General features: G+C 42.8%; 1 protein-coding gene across 4 annotated transcripts in view; it reads right to left on the bottom strand.

The window, feature by feature from the left end:
* Positions 1-15,023: 15,023 nt before the first annotated feature.
* gabrb4 (gamma-aminobutyric acid type A receptor subunit beta4) overlaps positions 15,024-23,859 on the bottom strand; it is a 59,010-nt gene continuing 50,174 nt past the window's right edge. For 3 of the 4 annotated variants that reach the window (XM_058077421.1, XM_058077420.1, XM_058077418.1), the window contains one exon: positions 15,024-22,843. In XM_058077421.1, coding sequence (XP_057933404.1) covers positions 22,490-22,843 — 354 coding nt within the window. In that variant the 3' untranslated portion in view covers positions 15,024-22,489. The remainder of the gene's footprint in view (positions 22,844-23,859) is intronic. The other variant, XR_009130308.1, reaches the window with a different exon arrangement.

Genomic DNA, 23,859 nt, shown 5'->3' on the forward strand with positions numbered 1-23,859 from the left:
AATGATACAATAGTTTTAAAATTAAAAACGACAATAAAAAGTATTTTATTTTCTGAGAATAAAGTCCAAATGTGTGACATTGTTGTGTTGTATTCTAATGAGAAATGATGTCCTGTTAGTAGCATACAGTTGAAATATTAAAGAAACAATATGTTGTTTTTAAAGTCGTAATATGATGAAGTTGTTATTTCTGGAAAATTAGGTTCTGGCATAATAATGAAATAATAAATAATGGCTTCTAATATTATGGGAATGAAGTCATAACATTATGATGCAATATGATACGATTTCAAGAAAAAAGTTGAATTTGAAAAACAATTTCATATTCTGAGATTATTTTATAGATTTATAAGACAAAAAAATGTATTTTTGAAAAGTTGCAAAACAAAATAAAGTTGTGACTTTTGGGAAATGAGGTTGGAGCGAAAGTTCGAATATTATGGGAATTCACTCCAAATATTCATTCATTCATTCATTTTCTACCACTTCTTTCCTCACGAGGGTCACGGGGGTGCTGGAGCCTATCCCAGTTGTCTTCGGGCGAGAGGCGGGGTACACCCTGGACTGGTGGCCAGCCAATCACAGGGCAAATATAGACAAACAACCATTCACACTCACATTCATACCTATGGACAATTTGGAGTGGCCAATTAACCTAGCATGTTTTTGGAATGTGGGAGGAAACCGGAGTACCCGGGGAAAACCCACGCATGCAAGGGGAGAACATGCAAACTCCACACAGAGATGGCCGAGGATGGAATTGAACCCTGGTCTCCTAGCTGTGAGGTCTGCGCGCTAACCACTCGACCACTGTGCCGCCACTCCAAATATTACGATTACCAAAGATTATTTGAGAAAAAGTAGAAATATCTGCCCAGTGTAAGCGGCCATCTTATTAAGACCCCGGTATACACATATCTACCATTTTAAATGAGCAAATAATGCCACATTGCAGACATGCTAACGGCTATGAGCGGAGCACGTTGATATCGCTATACGGTCAGCAAAGCCGATATGAACCGCTGTCAAATGGAAATGACACATGAACGCAGCAGCACAGCAGGAAGGTGGAGATGTTGCCTGGTAACAGACGGGCCTGTATTTCTCCAAGTAGAAATGATACATGTCGTGATTAGTTGTAATTTATTTGTTGGGCGGGAGTGCGGCAGCAGCTCATAAGTCTGTCCTGCTTGTCTAGTAAATCAGTGGGGGGGTCGGGGCCGCCGCTGAAGGAATGAATGTCATTTCATCTCCACCGGGACTTTATGACTTGCCTCCAGCGAGCGGAAGTTGAAGCACTGCATCACGTTGCTTCTACCTGGGGGAGGTGGGGGGCGGGGGGAGTCACTCCCAGGTGATGCAGACTTAATAAAAGGTCATTTTGACTGTCGCCACGTGGAAGCTTTGTGATGGAGGGAGTGGGCCAATGGTCTATAATTAGCAAAAGGTGGCACGGGTGGGAGACTACGGTTAATCTGACAAGTGGGGGGGGGGGGCATGTAAACGCTTGTTATCCATTAAACATGTGCATGATAGGTGAGCAAGTTTGACGGTGTCATTGCTATATAACCTGCTAGAACTGTACAACAACGCCAACTTATTAGAAATACAGAATGGATGCATCCAATTGTGTTTTTCTCCTATACTCGCAACTTTCTTTGGCCCCATGGCGGGTAGTTTATTGAGCATCATGGACAGCAAGCAGGGTTTGGGGTTAGGGTTCACACATTGTGAAACCTCTGGGAGAAGTTTGGCAAGCCTAGCCTTTTTTTATTGGCCCTCTTCTTTGTGTTATTATAGAACTAAATTTAAAAAAAAGCAAAAATGGAAGCAAAATGTCATTTTACGAAAGTAAAGACTTAATTTAGGAAAATAAAGTCAGACTATTAAGGGGGAAAAAAGGCATGAAGTTGAAATATTAAATATTGAAAAGTATATAATAAAACACAAAATCCAAGAATAATGTTGCAATTTTTGGAAAATTAGGTTTTGAATAACAGTATGGTAAAAAAAAAATATTTTGAGAATAAAGTTGTAATATTATGAGAAAAAGAGGGAAGCTGAAATACAGTCGGCACGTCACATTTTGCTGCTTCAAAAATAGATTAAATAACACATTATGCAGTTTTGTGGCCCATCTGCCCATCCATCCATCCATCCATCTTCTACCACTTATCCGAGGTTGGCTCGTGGGGGCAGCAGCCTAAGCAGGGAGGCCCAGACTTCACTCTCCCCGGCCACTTCGTCCAGCTCCTCCCGGCAGATCCCGAGGCGTTGGAAGACATAGTCTCTCCAACGTGTCCTGGGTCTTCGCTGAGGTCTGCTACCGGTTGGATGTGCCCAGAACACCTCCCCAGGGAGGCATCCAGAGGGCATCCTAACCAGATGCCCTTCATGCCACCTCATCTGGCTCCTCTCAATGCGGAGCAGCAGCGGGTCAACTCCAAGTCTCTCCCGGATGACAGTGCTTCTCACCTTATCTCTAAGGGAGAGCCAGCCACCCTGCAGAGAAAACTCATTTTGGCCGCCTGTACCTGCGATCTTGTCGTTTTGGTCACTGCCCAAAGCTCATTAACATTGGTGAGGGTAGGAACGTAGTTAGACTGGTAAATCGAGAGTTTTGCCTCTGGGCTTAGCTCTCTCTTCACCACAACAGGTCAATGTAGAGACCGCATCACTGCAGACGCCACACCAATTCGCTTGTCGATCTTGCGTTCCATCCTTCCCTCACTCGTGAACAAGACCCCAAGGTACTTCAGCTCCTCCACTTGGGGCAGATCTTGTCCCCGACCTGGAGATGGCACAACCCTCACTGGAAACGGGTCTGACTTACTGCCGGCAATGCGAACCTGACTCTGACACCGGTCATTCAGGCTCCTTCCCTACCAGAGAGGTGACATTCCACGTTCCAAGAGCTAGCTTCTGTAGCCGAGGACCGGACCGCCACCCAACTTATTCTGCACCTGAGCCTTTTGGCCCCTCAAATGGGTGGTGAGCTCATTGGAGGGGGGACCCATGTAACCTCTTTGGGCTGGGCCCCATAGGTATAGGCCCTTCCAGGCCTGGCTCCAGAAGGGGGCCCTGGTGACCCGCGTCCGGGCAAGAGAAAACCTGTCCAAAGTTTAATCTCATCATAAGGCTCATTATGAGCTACTCTTTGTCTGATCCCTCACTGAGGACCTGTTTGTCATGGGTGACCCTAACAGGGGCATAAAAGCCCCCTGGCAACTTAGCTCCTAGGATCATTGGGACTCAAACTCCTCCGCCACGATAAGGTGGTAGCTCAGGGAGGAGAGAATTCATCATGACTTAAACTCATTACTTAGACTTATGTTTAAGTTTAAATGTTAAATGTTCCAATTTACAAGCTTAGAAAAAGTCAAATGAGCTAAAATACAAATAAAAGGAACTCAAAAGACGCATTCAAAGACATGATCATATGTAGTATTCTACACTGGCCACTGGGTGTCAGTAATGTTCCTGTAATGTTGGATGAGACACAAGCACCAGACCAGGCTTTTGATTGCAGCTCGGAATAACCAGGCACAATCATTCATCATCAAAACACGGGCTAGTGTTGCGGCCGTAACCCGTAGCTAAGCTGAAATGCAACTATGAACTTCCTGTTTGCCCAACACCAAGGAGTGCCTTGGAACACACACCAGCCCAAGTCTTATTAGTCTGAAGGTGATTATAGGGGTGTTATTATTGTCTAGAGAGCTCTATGAATGTTAAAAAGGCTATTTAGAAGGTCTATGCTCTATCAGTTGGGTCGGGAACCAGTTAACAGCAATAAAGATGGATGACTTTTTATTGCAGCTCGGAATATCACAGAATATCTTTATGGTCAGCAGTCTTGCTTTAATTATGCTGTGCCAGCAACTGATACAGTGGTTTGTACAAATAAATTCATGATACAGGTTCTCGATATGAGTATAATAACAGTTCAATTGTCTACCCCCCCCAGAGGGAGCATGACATCAAATAATGGAGAACCACCGAGTTGGACAAATCATCATGAAAGTGCATCTTCTCCTTAAAGAATCCGGTTGGGCAATCACGAGGAAATGTCACAGTAACCTGTCATGTATTGTGGAATATCATCCTCGTCCACCACGTGGCTCAGAATGTACGCAAAAACACACAAATGATTTCCGCCTGTACCTGTCGTCGTGCCCCATTTGACCGCACTGATGACTCCCAGATGACTAGCGGGAAGCTGAGTGCAGAGCCGATGTCAAATCGGCCTTGCAGCGAGCACCAGGTCAGAGCTGGTGGGCGAGCAACTGTCTCCCTCTCAAAGCAGAGAGCTGCTTTCAGTGTAATTCCTCCACCCAGACTCATTCATCCACCCACCACATGCCGAGGTTCCCAGTCAGCAGACTGCCAGGAGGTGTGAATCAGCACATTGCTCGGCCCCGCTGGGGTGATTACACATGGAGGATTTTTTATTTATTTATTTGGAGTCCACAAGTTGTGCCAATAAATATGTTTTTCAGCATTTTTCAAGTAATTATTAAATCCTCTTTAATGAACACAGACTTTGTATATCAGCTTCAGGGTGCACTTCCAAAGACCACCAGCAGGTGTCAGAAGAGGCCTGTAGATACGAAGGGCGTGCTTTCCCTGGAAATCACAGCCGACTCCGGCACAGCATTTGTACAGCTGCTAAGCAACATTACATCTTGCAGAAAGCCTGATGGTTGAAAGCAGCAAACCCGAGCACGGATAAGAGCACAAAGCCACAGTCAGTGGTGTGAAACATCATCTGACGCGCACAGAAGAAGGTACTGTGAGCCAACGCAGTGACACTGAACTATCAGCTCACATCGCCGTCAAACACGAGCATGAAGCGCTGCGTTCAAAACCATTGACAGAATCGGGCAAATAAATGAAAACGTGGGAGCGAGACAGCCAAGCGCAGCAGACGTTTGTCCTCTGAGGAATTCTGTTCGGTTTTAGGTGTCAGAGCAATGATGGTTTGATTTCTTTGTGCTCAGGTTTGGGACACTTGCCCTCTTCTGGCACAAACACATCCTCCGATCTGCCAATCCGGAGCTACTGTTCCCAACTTCCGGAGATGTGTCCACCAAGACAGTCCCACGACATCCAGAACTTGGGGGATTTCAGTGTGGAACTCATTCACCCCTGGAGCTTTGCCACCGAGGAGTTTTTGGACTTCCTCAGATACCTTGTCTGTGTCTCCCGAAACCAGACTCCTTGACAACAACTGGACTGTTCTGGTGTGGGGCCAGCTAGCTGGCCTTATGAGATGATTCTCAGATATGATTGGTTGAAGAAACATCCCCATAACTAATAGTTACTTCTTATTCTGAAGGCCTTAGGCAGATTACTTTAACATGGCAACACCTAGAAGCTGAACTCTGATTGGACAAAAAAAATCAAAGACCCAGTAGGAAGAATGAATACAATGTGAAGGAAGAAATAATAGAATTGAAGTTGGGAATGCAGGTCAGTGCTTCTGATGGTGTTTAGGCCAGCGGAGAAGGCTTTGCTGGCCCTGAGCACACTCTGCGGTTAATATTTTCCATTCCTCGCCACCTTCTCCTCTCTTTGCAGCCTTCAAACCAAAACTCCATGGCAACAGACGAGGCTGGAGAGGAAGCGTGGCTTGACATTTTATCACGTCAGCATCAAAAGCATGGAGCGAAAGAACTTCCTTCTTACAACTTGGATCAAACCGCTTATTGACCGAATCATTGATTATTTCTGTGGGCTTTAACTACCTGCCGAGTCAAGGAAAGAAAGAGTTTACTGTAAATCTTTTGTTTTTTTTGTAAAAGGAAGAATAATGTTAAGATATTTCAAGGTACCTTGGTGACTAAATAATATTTGGGACTGTTTTCATAATTCCCTTGGTTCCAGTTAGTGAAACATTCGTTTTTTTAAACGTTATGGCATTAACATTATGAGAGCCCTCTAGATGTGAAATAGCACCCCTATAGTCATATTTGAACTCCTATTACCGAATAAAGTAGACATAATTACAGAAAATAAGACATAACAGACTAACATTTTAGCATTGGGGGCGTTTCTTGTGTTTTGTACAGTACTTCCTGCGGTGGCTATTGTCTCATCAATGCATTGCCAGGATCCTTATCATTGTTTTCATGTTATTGTAGCTTGTTCCCGCTAAGTAGGAGTCCTTATTTTTAAATGAAGTATTTGTGTAGTTGAAGCAATACCTCTTTACGACCTTCTAAATACATTTTCTAACATAATCAGTGCCTTCTAGACCCAATATAGATGACAAAATATGAGGATATAAGACTTGTGCTAGTGTGTTGCAAATGTGTTGGGCAGGAAGTGACGTCGAGGGTTCAGGCATTAACATTATTAGAGCCCTCTAGATGTGAAATAGCACCCCTATAGTCATATTTGAACTCCTATTACCGAATAATGTAGACATAATTACAGAAAATAATACATAACAGACTAACATTTTAGCATTGGGAACGTTCTTGTGTTTTGTACAGTACTTCCTGCGGTGGCTATTGTCTCATCAATGCATTGCCAGGATCCTTATCATTGTTTTCATGTTATTGTAGCTTGTTCCCGCTAAGTAGGAGTCCTTATTTTTAAATGAAGTATTTGTGTAGTTGAAGCAATACCTCTTTACGACCTTCTAAATACATTTTCTAACATAATCAGTGCCTTCTAGACCCAATATAGATGACAAAATATGAGTAAATAAGACTCGTGCTAGTGTGTTGCTGCAAATGTGTTGGGCAGGAAGTGACGCCAAGGGTTCAGAGTTTGAGTTTTAGCTTAAGCTTGGGTTTCGGCCGCAATGGTAGCTCATGTTACCTTGCAATATATGCCAGCTGTTATATAAGCCAGGCAGTCAGGTCTGGTGCTTGTGCGTCTCACCCAACCTTATGTTGGTATTTTACTTCAATTCAGGCAAGAAGACATTTGCTTAGCCGTGCATCCTTTCCGAGTAGTAACAGGCCGTATTCCATGGTATTCAGCGATGATTTATTCATTCATATATTTTTGAAAAGCTGTGGTAGAGTAAAGCTGTGAAATACGCCAACAGAACACAAACCAGTATCTAAAGTCGCCAAGAAACTGCTTTTGGACCACTTTCTTCTCTTGCTCTTTTTTTCCTCCTCAGTCGCAGCCATCAATTCCTGACCCATGTTAATGCACCCTTTCAATATTTGATGTTGTTATATAGAGTGCTGACAATTGAAGACGGAAATGGAAGGCACATTTGGCGGGGCTGCTTCAGCGGCTCTGTATCCATCTGCTGAACAGAGGTATGCACTCGTGGAGATAGAGCCAACCTGTGCGAAGGACGGACAGACGGACGGACGTACGGGCAAATTCCAGCAACAGTAAACCCACCGAGACGCCGCTTGACTGCATGCTTTATGTCCCGCATTCACGTACACATGATGTGATTCAATTTGATGTCATCAAGACGACTTTATGTACATCCCGACATGTAAGAAATTATTGATACATCCTCAGTTCTCAAGGTGAACTCACTTAGCGGCGTAATCAACTGTCCAAGTGCCCAGCAGAGGCCACTGCGAGTAAATTAAAAGAAATCAATTAGATGAGTCAAACCCCAACATTAAATCTGCCTTGTGTCTCAAGGAGGGCAAAGCGAGGAGGAGCTTTTCGCGGCAACAGACCAGCTCGTGCACACCGACGCACAAAAAGAAGCTTTTGGCATTACAGTGAATTACTGTAATTCATGAAGTACTCCATGTCCTCTGCCCTTTCCTGGCTATTTTAGACAGAATGCTACACTCTCAGACAAATAGACGCCACTTCTCAGACAGATGTTAAAGTAGTGATGTATTACATCTAGAAAACGATGGAAAATGATTAAAAATGTTGAGCTCTGAATTGTGTATTTTATAATGACGATAAATGACAAGACACTATTCTATACATTTGCATGCATCAACAGCTCCGAGTGAATTTAAATCAAGATAAAAGAGACCACACGATCTGGCTAACACCAGTTTCTTTAATAGATAACATTTGAACCCGTTTTTAACCACTTTTTATGAGCAATGAGGGGATGCGTTCAAAGACACCATGTTAGTTAAGATTAATTTAGGTAGACCACAAATTCATGTTCTTTCTTCTCTAGTATATTCTATCTTCTACTGAAATGCTGACACAGACACCCACGTTGTTTGTATTTGTGTTTGTTTATTTAGACCACATGTACACGCATAATCAAGATGATGGTGCGATGTTGCGGAGTGTCATTGAATGCAGCTCACGAGAATTTTTTTAAATATTTTTTGTTTAAAATGGTTTCTGTAAGAGGACAAACATGTCACAAACATTCTTAACGTTTTCCAATGCTGTAAAAATGTGTAGAGTAAATATATATATATTTTTTAAATATATATTTTATTACAATCTTCAATTACAAAACAGCATAAAACAGTATAAGCAGAATTACAGGAACATAAAAGTGCAATTCTACAGAACAATTTCAACATAAATGAAAAAAACTAATAACAAAGAAAGGAATGTGCGAGGGATATTGCTTGAAAATAAAAATAATAGAAAACATGTCACATGTCATGTTCTTCATATGGATTGTTTTTAGAACGTTCTCCAATGTATGAAAGGTTTTCACTGCTTTTCTGTTTTTGAATAACAGCTTCAGTGATTCATATAATATTTTCAGTTCAGAATAAAACCAGTGAATATTTGGCTTGCATAACATGACTCTTTTTTTTGTGAATATGGAATTTTCCTAATAAACAAAGACATTTCACAGCATTCTGCAGATCTTTACGAAGGTTGCATTGTAGAAGCAAGCCTTTTCCATTTTGATGTCAATGAGGAAGTGTTGTTCCCAAGAACCATTGTTGCCAACTAGGCGAGTTTTTCGCAACAAAGCTAGGGACTTTTTGTGACGTCGTCGGCCACTATCATCTGAAGGTAATGTTCCCGAGGGAACACATTTAGTGTGACACCGCTCTATTAGCCATAGTCCCCATGGCTTATTTACTCTTCTATCCTATGTTGGATAACACCAGTGTAAAGTACGTTGTCCAGAAAAAAAAGAAGGAACTGCTAACGTTTGAGTCTGTTATCTCATAAAATAAAAATTAATAAAATAAAGTTAAAAAAAACTTTAAATTATATTAGGAAAGCAGGAAGTCAACAAATATAACAGTTACTTTCTACTCCTTTTGGACATGTGGAACTGTGAACTGATTATGTTAATGCACAATTGTAATCTGATGCATGTTCAAATGAAATAAAACCATTGCCATTACCATTACCATTACCATTACCATTACCATTACCATTACCATTACCATTACCATTACCATTACCATTACCATTACCATTACCATTATTTATGTGTAATATGCCTTACTTTGTCTGATTACAGCAACTAGCGTAATGAAAATGTAAAGGTGAGGTTATTTCATGTCTTGAGGGCTCAAATGTAACAAATTATTTAAAATTGTAAACAGGCCTTATTAATATTGAATCCCCCTCATGTCGGTTGGGTCTGGAACAATTAACCACGATTAACGGAGGGATTCCTGTACGGCTACGTAGTGTTGGAATCGCACTGTTGTTGATGTGTTCAGGCACGAGTAAAGTTATAAAGCATCTGCTGACGTTACAGGGAGGCGTGGCTTGGCAGTGTGCGCTAATTTCGCATCTATGACCTGCTGACATATCGACCACATCGACGGGTGCGGGTATTAAGATCTGTTTATCTGCCTGAAATCAATATTTCCCCTCTGACCTTCAATTAGTCCTGCTAATATGTGCAGGTTCTCATATTAACAAAGGCGTGCAAAGCTCAAGAAGAAGAGTAATTGCAGCCATCGATCAACCGTTTGACATCTTTGATCTAACGAGGCCGTGTTTTGCATCCGCACCAGATCGCCTCACATGCTGCCACATCGCACTTTGGCACAGGAAATTTGAACTCATTGATCACCAATGTGTCAGAATTGTAATCGCCACGTTTGTTGAAGTCGTGTGAAATGTCGACAACGCCTTTGTCCCCGTTCTTGCAACAGTGCTGCTGAGGGCCGTCTCTTGGCCATATGTATTATTTATATTAAAACAGCCATGGCTTAAAAAAGAAACCCTATCGTGCAAAAAAGGGTCCAGAATGGGGGAAGCATGTCACGTTTGTCTGCAATGATTCTTTTAATGGTTGCTAGGTGCCTTGCAAGGCCAGTGTACACTACAATGACGTTAAGGCGATGTTATCCTATCGTGCTTTTATTATACAAAGAATAGAGTGATGGCTGTGAATACTTATGCACACGTCATTTTTCATACACATGCAAACATTTCCAAATGTGTCGAGTTTTAAGGAAATGCTTCATGTTTTATTCACAGTGCTTTGATTTTTGCACATTTAGTCACGTGACAGCCTTAATCCAAAACTGAATCATTTTTCTCCACAAAATTCTACACACAACATCCCATAATGACAAAAAGAGATAAGTATTCACAGCCGCTGCTCAGCACATTGAGTTACTCACGTATGCGTCATTTCCTCGCTTTTTATTATGGGCATGCACTGCAATGTGCAGAGCAGCCCGTCTTAATATTCCTCAAATGTTTCGCTATTATTATAAATTAATCCTCCCATTTTGTCACACTTAATGTGGCCAAAACCGCAAGAAGGACCCCCACACATGTTGCACCGCCGGAATCGTGACACTTGGGACTAGGTCGCTATTTATTCTTTGGAAAGATTTGTGTAACCATGGCGACGCAATTAATGAAAACGTAAAGAAATCAGCCACTAGATTAGGTACACCTGTTCGATTTTTAGAAACACCACATGCCAGAGAAAAACAAGATTTACAGACTTTTCACAGCCTTGTAGCTCAACCATTCGGTCACGTAGAAACGTGATTAATTGCTCATTTTTTAGACAAACTTCTCAACTCTCTCTGTGGCTAATTAGTTTTTTCGTTGGATGTTTAGTTTTGGCTCTATCTTTGTCAGAAGGAGGTGTGCGCGGGGCCAAAATCCACCTAGTCTCTCACTCTAATGCTAGAGCGTAGGAGACTGAAAAATTCCCTTTTTTTTGCAAACAACTCCTCCTCCTGGCCACACCATTTTAGCTAGCTTGAGTTATTTTGGTGAAAACGTAGGATTCTTCATTCACTTTCCAAAAATGTCACTTTTGTCTAACGGCCCAAAATGTGGTTTTTCCTTGATCCTCAGTGCCATGCCATGTCTCCCTACTGTGTGTGATTGTGTGTGTGTGTGTGTGTGTCTAGTATTGAGGGTAGGAGGGAGGGGCGTTCTTTGTAATTGTTTTTCTTTTTAATTGTGGTAATTGTTTTTAATTCTGTAAAGCACTTTGTGTTGCATGTCTCTGCAGGAAAAGTGCTATACAAATAAAGTTGATTTGATTTTGATTTGATGTAAACGCCCCCTGTAGGCACATGCACATGATTCATGATGCCCAGAACAGATGATTCTATAAAAGCATCAATTCAGTTACCGACACCACCTAATATGACATCAGACAGTTTTCTTCCTTTTAAGATGATATCGGACATGTGAGACGCACGTCCATTCATTTTCTAAACTGCTAATCCTGTTTGAGGTGGCAAGAAGGGGAGGGGCGGGTGTAAAGTGTCACGGCATGACCAAGGACGTGTCAGCAGGCTATCAGTAGTCGCCCACGTTTGCGCCCCGGAGCTAATTCGGGGTCTCCGGCGGACCACCCTGCGTGGAGGAGGCTGAGACCGATGGAGGTGTCATGCAACAATGCCCAGACAGACATTCATTGAAAATGAAACCGCTTGCGGAGATGTGATGTGAATTTTGCAAAGAGGGGCTGACTATTTTGTCTGAAGCTCCCAAAGAAGCTCCACAATCAATCGGTAAAATCAATGAGCTGGTTCCGCCTTTAGAGGCTGTTCTGTTCTCTTCACCTTCAGCACGGAAATACTCCACTTCCAGCACATCTCAGTGCACCCTGGGAAAAAAATGTGTTAGCATTTCTGCCGTTCCGTCTGCCCTCTACCAGAGGACGCAAAGTTTGAGGTGCATTTTGACTACCTTATCCTTCAGACAATTCATTATGCTACTTGCTAGGTAGGCTAGGTGCACCCTCCTGGAAGCTACATAGATCATTTTTAACTTTTTATTTGACAACAATTCTATTAAATCCGCCATTGTACCAGCAGATGCAGGTATGACACGTACCTAATACATAATGGTACCCATTATGTCATTGTATGGTCATATTACCTTGTACTTCGGTACGAGGTGCATTATTAAAAAACAAAAAACAAACAAAAAAAATCTTAAACTGTATTATGGAAAGCAGGAAGTGAACAAATGTAACAGTTGCTGATTGTAAAAGTACCAGATGGAGTGGTAGGATTTAATAAGCTTTGCTTCTTCCTACTCCTTTTGGACATGTGGAACTGGGAACTGATTATGGGATGCACTCAATTGTAATCTAATGCATGTTCTAATGAAATAAAAACATTACCATTACCATTACCATTACCATTACCATTACCATTACCATTACCATTACCATTACCATTACCATTACCTGCATCCGCTGGCGGCTCCACGCACTCTGATGACTCAAAGGCGGACCACGGTATCCCCGGTCCCGCTGTACCGTGATGCTCAGGAAGCAGCCTGGAATTAGTGTCCCAAATCCAGCAATTTCAATCCAGTGACCCTACGTCAAACTTATATATACTGTATGTATATGTATACGTCATATCCGCTCACATATACTGTACATCATGAACAAGAAATACAGGTGCAATAAAGCATATAAAATACCATGTTCTCGTGGAGATGAATGAAGTATCTGAAGACGTAGCTAGTAGAAAGTAGCCGTGTTCTTCTTTTTGTTTACGGCAGATCGCCACCAACGTTTATGTGCATAGCGCCACCTACTGTACCAGAAGAACACATGTGGAACACATCATGGATACGATGCTGCTGTCGAGTTCAAGGCCATGGATTTGTCTGCCAAGACAAGGAATCATGGCTGCCTGGCGTACTTAGCATCAACGATTGTACAGTCAGATGTTGGAGACGGCAACATGAAAGCTGAGTCAAGCAAAGATCGGGTCGACTGGCTAACTGCACAGAGAGCAGACGGCGGTTGGTGGATCCTTAACATGGAGCAGTATAAAGAAAGCCACTACCATCAGCGGATTTGGAAAGGCTGGACGACAGATGAAGGGGGGGGCATGGTGAGCACACCCAAACAGAGAGAGAGGGTGACAACGGGTGTGATGAAGGAATTGTGATGCTGTTCAGTTCTGACACGAAAGTGGAAGACTTTTATTGATCAATTGATAACTGTGCTGGTTAGTTAATGCATTAATGCAAGATATTTCAAATATTTTTTGATATTGTTCATTCATTCATTCATTCATTCATTTTCTACCACTTTTCCTCAACTTGGGTCTCCTAGCTGTGAGGTCTGAGCGCTAACCACTCGACCGCCGTGCAGCCCCTCTATGAAGTATTATTCATTCATTCATTCATTCATTTTCTACCGCTTTTCCTCACGAGGGTCGCGGGCGGTGCTGGAGCCTATCCCAGCTGTCTTCGGGCGAGAGGCGAATCCTGGACTGGTGGCCAGCCAATCACAGGGCACATATAGACGAACAACCATTCACACTCACATTCATACCTATGGACAATTTGGAGTGGCCAATTAACCTAGCATGTTTTTGGAATGTGGGAGGATACCGGAGTACCCGAAGAAAACCCACGCATGCACGGGGAGAACATGCAAACTCCACACAGAGAGGGTGAAATTGAACCCTGGTCTCCTAGCTGTGAGGTCTGTGCGCTAACCACTCGACTGCCATGCAGCCCTTCATGATATTGATCAAAAATGATCAAAATTGCATGTGTTTATACAATAGATAAATAAATAAGAAATAAGACATCAGGTGATTGATCGATTATGAAAAACAAGCTAAAGTATCATTCCTACCAACAAAGTTCCCTGTATGGAGTATCTGGACGAGGCCTTTTGGCTGGTCTCTTCTACTCAGCAGCAGGCTCGTCCCTGATCACATTCTAGCAGCAGCCGGAAGCACAGATGGATTCAACTTTCCTTGATATCTTTTCTTCATAACTGAAATGTCCTGGTGGAATCCTTCCTCGTGCTCATCACTTCTCTATACTTCAACGGAAAGAAATCTAGAAGGGAATGCAAAAAGTCTATCTTCTGTGACCTAATGCCAAAAGCCAAGGGCTTTGTAGGATTGCTATTGGTTTGCCACCAGCTGCTTATAATGATCTGCATTGTACTTTCCAAGGAACTCCGATTTCCAAGGAACTTCTCGGTTGTTCTCTGGCATTTCTGTTTAAATCTATTTTTAATGTCTAACTTTTTATATCTGACTGCTGTGCCCCGGCCCGCTTTTACTCATGTTTTAACTGTGTATTAACCAATGAATGTTGTATTTTAATGTATCTTTTACTCTGTTTACTTGCTTTTATTCAACTCCATTCTTCTGTAAAGTGTCTTTGAGTATTTTGAATAGCGCTATACAAATAAAATGTATTATTATTATTATTATTATTATTTCTGACAGAAATGTTTTGGCTCCCCTCGAATTGAAAAGCAAGAGAAAGTGATATCTATTGATTTATCTGTACTGTATCGACTGAACTTGAAACTGAGAGCAGGAAAAAGCAACACAATGGAGAGTATACAAGCGTATTCAAGAGTCAAATTGCATGTTGAGTACTATAAAGTTGTACATGTTGGCAGGTCTGCACTACAATGAAAGCCTGTCAAGCCCCCCCCCCCCAAAAAAAAATGTCAGTAATGCTATTCTTTATGAAAAGTCTTTTGTGTTAATAATTTGGGTTGGAACAGACAAAGTACCATTGTACACGATGTTGTTGTTTGTTACCTTTTGGGGACGAATACTAATACTGCAGGATAAAAGGGCGGGAAATGATAATCGCAGCTTTTCTATTGGTCCTCAAAGGGCAAATGAAAAGACAGGAGTTTTATTTACTGTATAAGCCTTTATTTGTAAAAAGTCTGTTGTTTGAATGATAACCCTTTTTTATACCACATACTTGAACACCTTGTATTTGTAAAAAAAACACTTTTTCTTCAAACACCTAAAAAAGCGGATTGACACCATAAACATTAATTTGCACTGACAAAAAGAACGAAAGAAAGAACACAAGTTCATAGCACACAAATGTTGATTTCCATGGGTACCGATACTCCAAACGAAATCAAACACCTCATTAAACAACCCAATCAAATAAGCGCTCTGATGTGAACAGAAAGAATTACGATACGAAAAAGGCTATTTTTTCTTCCAGTGCCAGTTACATCAGGTGAAATACATTTTCCTTCTTATGAGAAAAACAACAACAACAAGAATAACAATCCATAACAGATACGGCAAATCAGAAAGGAACACAAGAATGAAGCAAATCATATTTCCAATGGATATTCCAAAAAGAAACCTGTTGGTTTGGTGGATTGTTTTGCGTGTGTGAGTTTTCTTTGCCAATTTTTCCCAAGAGCGTTGAAGCGGTCTCCCCGGTGGGCGACGTTCACAGAGGGAGGCACACGGATGTGTAACCGGGAAGCTTCTTGCGAGTATGGTCACACGGCAATCAACGACAGAGCGTAATAACAATAACCAGAGGAATACAGCCGACAGCCACTCACGGTGCCATCGCATGGCTTATGTCCGACGCTGCAGACGCCGCAGACGCCGCATCCTTTACATCCTTATCCTGTAGCTGATGGGCGACTGATGTGGAAGCTGAACCTGATGAAACGAATCGTGTGATGTACAACACCTTTGTGATTCACACAAATCCCAACATGTACATTCCATGTTTACATTTTCTTAGTTATTTGTTTTTATTATGAAAGGTTTAATCATATTTTTGTATATATATATGTATATATATATATATAGCTGGCTGTAAAACAAGTGCAATTGGAACATGTAAACACTGGATCTTTCTTATCCTGGCTGTGGTGATGAATCGTGTGATGCCGAGTAAAAAAACAGGAATAGGAAAATAAACCTTCCAGAGCTCAGGTCATGCAAAAACAAAACCTGGGTGTACACAAAATAATGAATGCACCAACAGAAGTTCTTCCAACAGTGAGAAGTCTGTCAGCCTTGGTCTGGGCTTTGGTGGATGAAATTTTCTTGCATGGTTGGGATCCATGCTCGTTTTAACGTGGCGCTCTTTCCCACGACTTTTTAGCGACCGCAGGTGGGCCCCGGATTACGACCTCACATGTTTTGGTTGTCATTTTGTTCTGCAGCCAATTTGAGGACGAATAACATCGGCAGTTAACTTTTTCGAACTGTATGGTGTCTCCTAAGGGGCGAAGGAAGCCATCACCGTGGAAAAGATCTGCAGGTCGACGTAGTGACCATCATCAAGGATAAGATGAATGAACGCGAGGAGTCATAGATTCCATGCACTGCTACATTATCCTTGTTTACATTATCCAGATTATCCTTCCAGACTTGTCTTTTTGTATTTTATACATTCTCTGTGTTCATTTAGGTAATCTCGGTTAAGTTGAGACTTATAAATTTGACTTAACATGACTTGTGAGTCGAGGAACTGAACTGGTTCGTAACCCGAGGACCACCTGTACTTACTTATTTACAGTAATCCCTCGCCACTTAGCGACTTTATCACTGATATTTCAAGATATACAGTAGTCATGGATAAATCTGTTTTGGGGTTGAATACGGCCTGTTAGCAGTCAAAAGAGATGCAATACCCCAAAATGGGAAAAAAGGAGGTAAAATACAAATATAAGGCTTTCAGAAGATGTATTCAAAGATAATATGCAATATTCTACACTAGTCATTAGGTGTCAGTAATGTTACATTAATGAGACAATAGCCAAAAAAAACAAAAAAAACCTTAAACTGTATTATGGAAAGCAGGAAGTGAACAAATGTAACAGTTGTTACATTGTAAAAGTTGTTACATTGTAAAAGTACCAGATGGAGGGGTAGGATTTAATAAGCTTTGCTTCTTCCTACTCCTTTTGGACATGTGGAACTGTGAACTGATTATGTGATGCATTCAATTGTAATCTGATGCATGTTCAAATGAAATAAAACCATTACCATTACCAAGCAGGATGTCTCCCAAAGATAACACATGTGCATCTATTACATCGTGTCTTATTTTCTCTTATTATGTCCACGTATTGGGTAATAGGAGTGTAAAGGTGACTATCGGGGTGTTAGTTCATATCTGCAGGGCTCTCATAATGTGAAAAAACATATTTAGCAGGCGGTAAACATCTTCTCTATGCTCTATGAAAGGAAACTACTTTGCAGAAATTCACTTATCACAGTCAGAACTGATAATCGCAATAAACGAGGGATTACTGTATCACGCATTTGAAAATTCTCTTGTACTTCTCTGGTTTATTTTAGACAAAGTAGTGAATTGGAAAAGATTGCAGTGGTACGACGATAACTGTATGGCACTGAAGTTGCTGCTTGACTATCATGAAGGTCGCATGAGAAGCACTTGCAAGGATTTTAGCCATGAAAAACAACACAATAGTCAAAGTTTGGCACATGATCGTGCAAACGGACCTACACGCTTTTATTGGAATTACTGGACCACCGAAGCAGAAGTGAGTCATGTACTAGATTACACTAAGAAAAGACCATTTTCATTGTTGAATTGTTGTCTTGTGATTTTACAATTCTTCATTGTGGCCTTAAAGGAAAAGTGCGCTTTTTGGGTGGGAATCTTGCCCCTCATCCGCAATCCTTATCTGACACACAAACACGTCTTTCTTGTTTCTGTGCGTTCTAAAAAACAGTTAAAAAGATGCCGCTATTTAATGCACGTAACGAGACACGCCTGTTCCACCTAGAAATCCCGCTATTCAAAAACTCTTAGTTTTCCTGGGAAATATTTTCAGAATTTACAAGAACACACAGAAGAACTACTTTTCTGGTGTAGTGACACCCTAGCTCCAACTTTTCACCCTCATTTGTCTCAAAGTAGTCGCCATCGCGACTCCCAGAATCGAGGAATTGGCCAATAAAACAGAATCTTAACCGTAAAACACAGAAATTTGCAGTATTTCACCGGCGGATCACTCAATCGTGGCGGAATCTCATGACAAACTTTGAAATCCTCTCCTCCAGAGTGTGAATGGAAGCTAGCAGGCTTAGCTTGGTTTAGCAGAGCACGCTAGCCTGGCTGTATGAGTGTGTTTACGCCGCGTTGTGTTATCGCTTGTTGATGCAAGCCAGCGTTTTAGTATGCCACTTGATGTCGCGCAAGTTCCGAATGAAATAATGACCACGGGCATATTTATTCTTGTCGTTTCCCTGTTCGACAGACAAAAACTAGCAATCGCCGGTTTGTTGTTGACACATCTCTGTAAGAAGTAAACGGAGCCTACTCGAGGACTTTATAGGCATGGATTGTGGACAACGTGCAAAATTCCCCAAAAGTTCTTAAGAATTCGATGTATTTTGTTTTTAAATCCACCTTTAAAGCAACAACAAGACAAAACCCCACAAATGAGTGAAAGTATCTTTGACGATGCTGAACTTATTGACTTCACTTGTGTTGTTGGCAAGGGAGCAGCTGCATGAGGGCACTTGGCTAAGTGCCCCACTCAAGGGCACACAATTTTTTTTTTTGTTTGTTGTTGAGGAACAGGAAAGAACATCCCACTCGCCTTCTTAAGGCATATCCTGCTCCTCTAGCCTCTGTAAGCCAGCTTGGCCGTAATGCCCTTCTTTGTAAATATACATAGAAAGTCGGAGGTGACTAGTGACGGGTTGATGGCTGAGGTAAACACTGCTTGTTCTCGTACTGCTACTGTCGGTGACCGGGGCAACGAGAAAATTTCATTCAAGGCGACGCCATCCCATTTGCTGACAGTGAGCCAAAGCCTTCTGTCAACGTGAGCTTTGCACTTGGGGGGACAGGTGAACCTGGACAGAGTCTCCACAAACTCCATCACTGTGAGAGGACTTGTTGATTTCTCCATTATTTTGTTCACACTTCTTGCGTTTATGCTTTTTTTGTTTGCTTTTTTTCTTCCTCGTCTTGGTTTCGTTTGCAGAAGTATGCCAATGCTAGAGAAGCGGTCCATGCCATTAGCAGTGAGGCTAGCTGGTATTTACGAACTGCCATGTTTTTCTTCATGCATTAAGAACTATTAAGTGAAAGATATCATATTTACAGAACAATTCACATGTAATTACACATATACACTAGAGGCAAGAAAATTCACATTGAACTCAGATCAACACTTTTTTTTCGTCTCCTCTCCACCTTAAACATGTATCAAATGAAGTGGATGGTCTCTCTTGTACAAACAGATACCAAGTCAAGCATCCAACTCAAGGTACTCACAGCTTTTGGGGCGATTGTGCTGATTCTGTATCCAGAAAGCAGTGACGGGTAAATATACGTTGATGCATGCAAGGGTGGTGATTGTGGATGTTCAGGGGAAAAAGTGGCACGTTTGATTCTTGAGTTTGTTTGCTAATACAATACAAAATAGTTCTCCACCGGACCAAACGGCCGCTTTGACTCGACCCTCAAGTGGAATGACTACAAATAAGTGTGTTATTAAAGAAATCCCTGACCACCTTCATTAACACCAGGGGCAGAATCACCAGAAACCATACAAGTAAGTGTCACAAGCTCACATTCCAAATACGATTGCCTGAACACCTCACCATTGGACACGGTGGCCCGCTAACAGCGAATAGAACAATTATGAATGAGTATCGAGCGTGGGGCTGCAGATCCGATATTACAGTTGCAGGTATGCACTCGTTAAAAGAGGAGCTCACGTATCCAGGTTGTATTTCCAACATTTTGAATTGAAGTCAATTCATGGCAAATACCTGCGATGATTGTTGGGTCTTTGAAAACAACACGGATACGCAACATGTCAAGCAACCGGTCAAAGTCGTTTTTGGAGACATCTGAGTGGAGAAGACCATCTCTAAACCGCTATATGGGCAAAAGTATTGAGAAACACCTCCCAATGGAACCATGAATTCATCAAGTGCTGTATGAGGCCCATTACTGGAATTTCACTGACTCATAAGTGTTCCACAAATACGCAGTTTTCGCCGACTCGAGATACTTGATGAAGACTGGAGCTTTGCTGGCTCACTGGTAGCCCACAAAGACCAAGTTTCACTGACTCACGGGTGCGTGACGATGACGTATCACTGATTCAGGGTACTTGGCGAAGACTGAAACTTCACTGACTCACTGACGGTAGCCCACAAACTGAGTCTGGTACTCCTGAAGACTGGAATTTGACTGACTCACGGGTCCTCGACAAAGACTAGAGTTTGACTGACTTGCGGGTCCTCTACAAAGAATGACAGATCACTGACCAACGGTACTTGACGAAACTGGAGCTTCATTGACTCACCGGTAGCCCGCAAAGACTAGTTTTACTGAGTCAGGTACTCCTGAAGACTGGAGTTTGACTGACTCACAGGTCCTCGACAAAGACTAGAGTTTGACTGACTTGCGGGTCCTCTACAAAGAATGACAGATCACTGACCCAGGGTACTTGACGAAGACTTGAGCTTCACTGACTCACCGGTAGCCCACAAAGACTAGTTTTACTGAGTCAGGTACTCCTGAAGACTGGAGTTTGACTGACTTGCGGGTCCTCTACAAAGAATGACAGATCACTGACTCAATGGTGCTCGAGGAAGACTCGAGTGCCACTGACTCACAGGTGCCCCTGAGCATCTACCATCTATCATGTGAGAAAGGCCTCCACTGAATGGAGTACCTGATTCACTTCAGTAATTGACCTGTAAGATCTTGAGTCAGTAAAAGGAGTGACGTTTCCCATCACGACTTACTAGCATGACAAAGCGAGGTCCGTAAATGCACGCTTGGATGAGTTTGGCAGGGGGGGGCGGAACTCGCACAGAACCCAGACCTCAACCCCATCAATTAACGTTGGGATGAAGTAGATCAGAGAAACCTACGGAGTTAGCTATCATTGGTGTCCCAATACTTTTGTCCATGTAGCGGTCGTGTCTGCCCATCTCCTTATAATGTGACTGCTGACTAGCATACTTTTGCCATTTTGTCATCTACTCTCTAGAATATCTCGCCATTTCAATTCTTCAATGCACTCTTTTCATTTCTTATGCAGGGACAACAAGTATTTGAAGTAATAAATACTGCGTTGGAATTACGGTCTTACTGCCGTTCTCATTTACACATGCTTCAAGTGAGAGTTCGATTTGTGGGTTTTGTGGTTTTTGTTTCCACTCCAGCCATGACGAGCTCTTCTCGTCCAACACTGAAGAAATCCCCAACGGACGATAAAGCGTGACGACTACGAAACTGCGGCCTGATAGGTTGACTCTTTTGAATATACATAATTCACACATCTTTAGCGTGGATACGTTTGAAGAAATCACAAAAAGCAACACGCCACCCCCTTCCCGGCCCCCTCCCGCCCCCACTTCCTTTTGCAAACACAGAAGGATATGACGTTCATGAACGCTGCATCTAAAGAGACTCAGTTGACAGGAGGAAATAAACAGTACAAATATACTTTCAATGAGTTAAATGTACACGCTTTTCTTTTGTCTCCCCAGACAATCAACACGAGTATGCAAACCTTAATGCCCTAGCTCTAGAACACGTTCCCACGCTCCTTGAAATCACAGTATTTGTCAAGACAAAATCATATCTACAATAATCAGCACTTGTTTGGAACCGTAGCAGACCCCTAACCCCCCGCCCCCCCAACCCTCCTAGCTTGAGGACATTTTCCTGAAAACAGCTTGAAGTTTGCGTCGACTCCGATGCACAAATGTGACGGTCAAGCATCCCGTCGTCGATGTCTGATCAAGAGAACGCTACAACTTCCAAAAAGATGTGGAAATAGCAAGAAAATAAAGAAGGAGGCAAGGTTGCTGTACAGGTTGGAACCGGAGATTCCCGTGCACCTGGTATCCATGGGCTACATGGGTGGGGGTTGGGGGGGGGGGGGGTGCAGTAGAGGATTTCTGATTACAAGAATCGTTAAAAAGTCAATGGGGGGGGGGGGGTATCTTCTCTCCTTCAAGAGCTTCTCTTCTTTTTCTTCTTTTTTTTCTCCCCATTTTTTTGTAGCAAAAATATCATGCAGTCTTTAGTTCCAAAAATCCCCGCTGGGATCTCGTTTTTGTTCATTTGTTTGTTTCAGGAGGAAAAAGGAACTCAAAGCCTTGAAATTCTTCTCTCAATTATTTGGAAACATTCAAGTCATCCTATTAATACTTTGTACAGCAGAAAAGTCCCTCAGGTTTCACGTGTGTGTATATAGAAATATAATATACTGTATAGAAATATGCATATACATATGTTCAACCTGTATATGTGTATACATATTTTGGAACTGTATCAAAGCCAATTTAATGTGCTCTCAAAATATGGCCCATGATTCCTAGTGGGATGCACATCAATTCACATAGTATAACCAGTAAATTAGGTTGAAAAATCCAAAAGTGATGGGGAATATGACCCGGGACCACTTGTCAATGGTGCTTACATCTGACAGGTTTGGGATTTTTAACTTGAGCTTGGATGAGCGTCGCCGTAGACGACAGTTGGCCCGGCTCCGCATAGCGCTCCGATCCAGAGAGTGGTGGCTGAAGCCGTCTCGGGGTGCCATGGGCTTCCTGAATTGGACCCCGGAGCTGTCAAAGGACATGACTGAATTCCGAGAGTCACTAACGCTGCTTCCCACGTCAGAAGGCATCACTTCGTTGTTCATCTCCAGAGTGGTGAGGAGAATGTTGCCGTACGCATCCACCTGAGATCAAGGCCGAGAGACACAAAGTGTCATGTTGGGCTGAATTGTTGAGCAGAAGCCCAAATACAGTGGAACCTCGGTTAGCGTACCGCCCAGCTGGTGTATTTGCCTCGGTTTGCGGACACTTTTCGGGTTAGCGTACAATATGGCGCCCGTCTTGTGACTGCGCGGGTCCAAGTGTGTTTGTAATGTATTTAGCCTGTTAGCGTGCTGTCCAAACGGAAACCGTAGTTATTGTCCTCTAGCTCCGTCGTCCATGTATGACACGATCACCGGTTTTAGTAAAGAACTCACCATGGGGCCAAAGAAACCTGATAAAGAAGGTCAGAAACAAGAGTCCATCCATCCATCCATTTTCCTCCATTTATCCGGGTCCGGGTCGCGGGGGCAGTAGTCTTAGTAGGGAAGCCCAGATTTCCCGGTCCCCAGCCACCTCCTCCAGCTCCACCGGGAGGACACCAAGGTGTTCCCAGGCCAGCTGTGAGACATAATCCCTCCAGCGTGTCCCAGGTCTGCCCCGGGGCCTTTTCCCGGCTGGGCATGCCCGGAACACCTCGCCAGGGAGGCGTCCGTGGCATGTCCCAAGAACCAGATTTGGCCGCCGAAGACCAGGTCGCCCAGGCACCCGCCCTTGACCGCCACCCAACACACAATGCACCGGACCCTTGTGCTTGCCCCCGTAGGTGGTGGGTCTACGAGGGGGAGAGGTGCTGACGGAGCGTTGGATGGGAGAGGGCCTCACCCTGGAGCGAGGCCCGGGGGAGGGGCTCGCAGGCGAGCGCATGGTGGTCAGGCCATCACCCAGCCCGAAGAAGCCCCACGGGATCTCCCCCTCGTAGACCCTCGTAGAAACACGAGTGAATTGAAGAAATAGAATGATAAGAATTATACGCTTATCAACAAAGGTCTTCAGTCAAGGTAAAAATGATGTTAAATATTTGTTCATCCTTTTCTTTCGTCATTTATAAGCATTTCGTAAACCTATCATTGTTCAATATTAAAAGTGTTGATGGATT

This window comes from Doryrhamphus excisus, chromosome 7, assembly GCF_030265055.1.
Source record: "Doryrhamphus excisus isolate RoL2022-K1 chromosome 7, RoL_Dexc_1.0, whole genome shotgun sequence".
Lineage (NCBI taxonomy): Eukaryota > Metazoa > Chordata > Actinopteri > Syngnathiformes > Syngnathidae > Doryrhamphus > Doryrhamphus excisus.